The sequence below is a fragment of the Myotis daubentonii genome, chromosome 9 (assembly GCF_963259705.1).
Source record: "Myotis daubentonii chromosome 9, mMyoDau2.1, whole genome shotgun sequence".
NCBI classification, from domain to species: Eukaryota; Metazoa; Chordata; class Mammalia; order Chiroptera; family Vespertilionidae; genus Myotis; species Myotis daubentonii.
Window position 1 is genome coordinate 58,547,259 of NC_081848.1, and position 6,000 is coordinate 58,553,258.

General features: G+C 38.8%; 1 protein-coding gene across 2 annotated transcripts in view; it reads left to right on the forward strand.

Annotated features, from left to right (window-relative positions):
- The window catches only part of NELL1 (neural EGFL like 1), a 705,206-nt gene extending 700,695 nt beyond the window's left edge, over positions 1-4,511 (forward strand). Inside the window, exons 19-20 of one of the 2 annotated variants that reach the window (XM_059709145.1) lie at positions 1,864-2,088; positions 3,938-4,511. In XM_059709145.1, the coding sequence (XP_059565128.1) occupies positions 1,864-2,088; positions 3,938-3,988 (276 nt within the window). In that variant the 3' untranslated portion in view covers positions 3,989-4,511. The remainder of the gene's footprint in view (positions 1-1,863; positions 2,089-3,937) is intronic. The other variant, XM_059709146.1, reaches the window with a different exon arrangement.
- The last annotated feature ends 1,489 nt before the right edge of the window (positions 4,512-6,000 follow it).

A 6,000-nucleotide genomic window follows, 5' to 3' on the forward strand; every position in this document is an offset into this window, starting at 1 on the left:
AGTCCGCAGGCCGACGCTCTATCCACTGAGCCAAACCAGTTCGGCTGACTTATCGTTCTTATAGAGCCAAACCTTTCATTTCTTGGGACACACCCATTAAAGTTCCAGTATGGGAGAACTTAATGTCTGGGATTGAGTCATGAAGCTGAGAATCCAACCCTGGTTCTCCCTTGTGTTAGCTCTGGGTGATTAACGTGGGCAAGTGTTAGCGTTTCACTAATCAATTCTTACAAATGCCAATGTACGAAAATGGAGGAGCATTACCTATTTTGTAGGGCTGTTATGAATATTAGAGAATAGGTGAAGGGGAAATATAATATTTGGCACATAGAAGGTACCTACTACACAATAATTCCAATTGTTCATATTTCCTAGTTTGAAAAAATGTGTTTCAGATGCTAAACCTTCATGTAGAAAAAAAATGCTAATTTGGATTTTAATATAGGGATAATAATGGTATAATCGGATTTGAGATAGTCCAGAGAAAATGCTTAATTTCTGTTTTAAATTATACTATAAACAAAGATTTCCAAGAATGTAAAGACTGTTAGGATACTTTATTATCTAAGTAATGATGTTTCCTCTGTGTGGAGTCATACATAACCATTGGAGCTAAGTCGTAACTAAGTCAAATTTAATGGAAACTATTAGCTGCGTTCCAGAGTTAATTATTTGATTCACTCTATGGATACTATATGGAAACAAGTATTTGAAGAAATTATGCTTCAAATTTCTATTGGGTTGTCTAAAATCTCCTGGTGAATGTACAGATAATTTTAATAGAACACATCCTTCTTAATCATTCCTACTACTGAAGAGTATAACTCAGCTAAATTCAAACCATAGCCATTTTTTTCACACTTGCATCCAGGAACAAACTCAACACAACTAGAGAACGAGCTTGCAAATCAGTCTGGAAAATTCCATTTTCTTTTCAAGATGCCAATCATCAGGCATTCAGAAGAATTGGTACTAGTTTTAGACATGAAATTTTTGCAAAATTTCAGAAATGTCTCCTCTTCCATCCCTAGCCCTAAGTTTACTATTTTAGGGGGAAAATTGAAGCTATTGAACAAATAATTACTGAAGAATAATGTGGGTCAGATTTAAGAAATATTCATTGAAGTGTTTGCCTGTGCCAGACTCTGGATGGTGAGCACGGTCCATCATGAGGCTAATCAAAGGCCATAGCCTTGTGAAGCTGACCAAGTAATTAGACATGAGTGCATTGATAACAGAAGCAGCAGCTACCTAGAGAACGGTTCTACTATGGGCCAGTGGAGCCCCAGTGACCAGATTCTGAGACGTGTGAACACTCCATTTGAAGTGTAATACAGGAAGCACTCTAGTTACATGGCACTTTTAAAACCATTGTGAAAGGGTTCACCTGAATTTGCCCAACCTTAACTTTAAATTTGATACTAACAACTCAGTTTATAACATGGTTGAAATATTGCAAGGCTTTGGGTTTCCCTTTGACCATCAAAGAAAGGAATTTCTCTTTATACACTAGCCAGTACCTTACCATCAATTCATTTATTTGATTAGCATTTATTTGACCAAAACTGAGCTAAGCCCACAACCTGAAAGCTCAACACTTACTGTGGAATTGTATTGCTGATGATGATAATTATCATGATACAAAATAATTACAGGCTGCCATTGACCCAGACATGGGACCTAACTCTTCTGGGTCATCAAAAGTCCCCTGGAAGAGGCACATCGTACCCATAATGGTGCTAAAGTGGGAACATTCAGTGAGAACAATGATGAGAATTATTGTGCCTCTTTCCCTCTCTGGGACGTTAGCAACAGAATTGTGCCTAAGAACAATGATGAGGCATTTTGGCTTTCTCTCTACAGGAAGGGGAGGTAGATTGCTGGCCACTCGCATGCCCCCCTTTGAGCTGTGAGTACTCAGCCACCTTGGAAGGGGCGTGTTGTCCTCGCTGCGTCAGTGACCCCTGCCTGGCTGATAGCATCACCTACGACATCAGGAAAACTTGCCTGGATAGCTCTGGCGTTTCAAGGCTTAGCGGCTCAGTATGGACAATGGCTGGATCTCCCTGCACAACCTGCAAGTGCAAGGTAACTGGATGTCCTGGGGATAACCATGCCTCCCACAATTGCCAGAGAACACTCGCAGGAGGTCAAAGCCTGAGGTTTCTGAATGCACAGGTGCCAAGGGCCATGGTGGAAACAGAGGTAGCATAGACCTCTCACAAGAGGTCTATGTCTGAATGGGTCATAGCTGCACTGTGTATTCAGGCAAATTCCAAATGAACATGGAATAGAATAGTCCTCTCCCTTGCCTTTAAATTACAGAATTTTAACAATTGACACTAGTCCCAATGATGGCTGACTTAAGCTATTTTGACCTATATATTAAAAAGGAAGAATGGAACAAAAAAGACGTTTCATCCTGGAAAATATTACCAGCTCTTTCATGAAACTGTCAGTTAGGAAAAAAGCACTCTGTGAAGTTGTTTGCTTTGTTTAATTATCATGGTGCTTAATGCTGGGACGTGACCCTCTGCTGCAGGATTTAATTGTTTTTCTCTCTTTGGAGGAGTTCCCAAGAGGTATCCTCCTATGTCTTTAAAATTAAACACTCATTCCTTCCTCCCTTCAAAGCTCTTGAAGAGCTGTGACCTGAAGGAGGGGTGAGGCAGTGTCAAATTGCTGCCAAAACATCTGTTTAAAATTCCCATGATTAAGCCTATTAACAATACTAGTCAATTTGCTTTTATCAAGTCCTGCCTCAGCACCAGTGGAAGGTTCCCAGCTTGTTTTTGTTTTTTTTTATGGTCTTATAAATGTGGATTTATTTTTCCCTTTTTTCCAGAAAATATCATCTTAAGGTACAGCCCCATCAACCTTTATGTAGCCAAAGGGCCATGGTTTCATGTGTACCTGTGGCCCAGCAAACAAAATGACAGGAGATTTATTATTTAGAGGCCCAGTGCACGAAATCTGTGCATGGGGCGGGGGTGGAGTCCCTCAGCCCGGCCTGCACCCTCTCCAATCCAGGGCTACTCGGGGGATGTCTCTCATAATCCAGGACTGCTGGCTCCTAACTGCCTGCCTGATTGCCCCTAACTGCTCCCTTGCTGGCCTGATCACCCCTAACTGCCTCTGACTCAGCCCCACACCTGGGACCCAGGATTCTCTCCTCTGGCCAGCTGCAGGCACCCGGGACCGGGGCTTCCCTCCCTCTGGCCAGCTGCAGGCACCTGGGACCTGGGCCAGCTTTGCTCAGGCCAGCCGCAGCTGCAGGGGACCATGGGCAGGTGACTTTTGTCCCTCTCCTGGGCTGCAGCCACCTCAGGCACTGGCGCCCAGGATCCCAGGTGGGCAGCTTCACCCAGGCCTACCTTTGTTAGGATGGACATCCGGAAGGTCATCCAGAAGACGTCCGCTCTAATTAGCATATTACCCTTTTATTTTTATAGATTATTATTTCTATGAGATTAGGTCTGAGATTTACTTACAGCGGTTGTAAAGGTATATTTACATTAATACATGTAACTGATTTTAATGATTTTTTTTATCAGTTTTATACCTAAATATGTACTCTGCCTTTCATTGTCACCATGAGAGACTGTTTATTTTTCCTAATATGCCAACCTTTCTGGAACCCTTCAGGTACTTTTGGATAGCATTGTTAATGGTAAATCATTATCTTTCAGAAAATTGTTTTTGCAAACAATCTCATTTGGAATAAGTCCAGTGAATAATTTGGAAACAAGGGGGAAAGTCCCAAATATGCTTTGAGCTCAGACATTCTTCCTTCCTGCTCTTTCCATAGTAATTTTTCCAAAGCATTCATGGAGTTTGTCTCAAAATGTAGATGCTTATTTTGAATACAAAAGTATATCCTGCTAATTTATTTATACCCTGTGTCTCAACTGGCTAATGTTTGTGTCTTGCTGCACAGAATGGAAGTGTCTGCTGTTCGGTGGATTTGGAGTGTCTCCATAATAACTGAGGTATTTAAAATGGACTCATCATCGTGGGAGAAAAATGGACAAATGCCCATCCAACATGATGAAGAATGGGAGTTGGTGTGATTTTTACCACAGACAGTTACCAAAGTCTCCATCTAAGGAAGGTGTTTGAGGTTGCCTCTTGGACCTGACACTTTGCTCATTCTTGCTAACTAGTCTAGGTGACCTACAGTACAGTGCATTTCAGTCCATGGTTGTTAAAGAAGTTGCCCGTGTTGTAAATCACGTTTCCCTAATCAGATCATTTGCAAATACATTTAAATGATCCCATGGTAAACAATGTATTTTTTGTTGTTGTTGGTTTATTTTGTGTACTAACATAATAGAGACTCTGCTCCATTTATTTATTTATTTTTAATTTTTGGAACAAATTCTACAAATAAAGTTGCCTGTTGTGAAATTGTCCCATCCACTCCATACTTCATATTAAGATCCCTGTGAAATGTATTGATAAATATGCATGTAGAGTCTAATTGCATCCTAATAATATTTCAAACTATTGAACACACTTAGATGCCCTGTCATTCAGCTAAAACAAGCTGAAAGCAATTATAATAAAGAAAGACCACACATAATTAAATAATTAATATAAAAAGAACTTCCTACTCCCTCTACCAGATAAAGTGAAACAAAATCTTAAGTCAGTTTAGAAACAGCAATGCATTTTTTTGGCATTGAAAGAGAAAATATGTGTGCATCAGTTTTATATAATGTTTGATAACTTACAAGGGACTTTTATGACATAAACTTTAAGGTGGAGAGAAGGAATTAAAATAATTATAACTATTGCATAAAAAATCATAAAAACAGATGTGGAGAGGATGGAATGGGTACATATGAATGGAGATAAGAGGGATAAGAGGCAATCAGAAGAAAAAGGACAGTTGTATGCATGAGACATTTTATGCAAACCTCATGGTAACCACAAAACAAAAATTAAGAGCTGAGAAGCAAAATATGAAAAAAGAGGAAAAGAAGAAAAAGTCACAGAAAACTGCCAAACTAAAATAGCACACAAGTGTGGGGAAAAAAACAGTGGAGATACATAGCACAGCAACCAGAAAATGAAAGATAAAATGACTGTAGTTAAGTCCTCATATATCAATTATCATGCTACATGGACAGAACTCACCAATCAAAAACACAGAATAGTGGGGTTGGATTAAAAAAGTAAGACACAACTATATAAACCTGTAGGAGACTCGTCTGAACTCCAAAGACAAACATTTGCTTAAAAATGATACTTCAAGCAAGTGCCTCCAAAGAAAAGTGGGTGTAACAGTACTCAAATCTGACAAAATAGATTTCAAGCTAAGAAAGATAATAAGATACAAAGATTAACATTTTATAATGACAATGGAACAAATCATCAACTTCATATATATGCACCCAATTGGGAACATCACAATGTATAAAGCAATTACTAACAAACTTAAAGGGAGAAACTGACAAAGATACAACTATAGTAGGGGTCTGAATACCTCATTGACAGCAAGGGGTAGATCATCCAAACAGAAAAATCAATGAGGAAATATTAGCTTTAAATGATGCATTAGACAAAAATCGACTTAATTTATAATATAAGAACTTTCTACCCAAAGCAATAGAATACACATTATTTTCACTGCATATGGAACATTCTCAAGAAGAGACCTTATGCTGGGCACAAACTAGTATCAATAAATAAAAGAAGATTGAAATCACACCAGGCGTATTTTCTGATCATAATGGAATAACACTAGAAATTAACTATAAGAATAATGCTGGAAAACCACAAATATATGGAGATGAAACAACATGCTACTGAACAACTATTGGGTCAAAGAAAAAAAAAGAGATATGGAAATGCATAAAGACACAGGAAAATGAATGTCTGACATGCCAATATTTTGGGGATGCTGCAAAGACAATATTAAGAGAGAAGTTTATGGCATTAGAGGCCTACCTCCATATATATAATGGGATACTACTTAACCATAAGAAAGAATGAAAT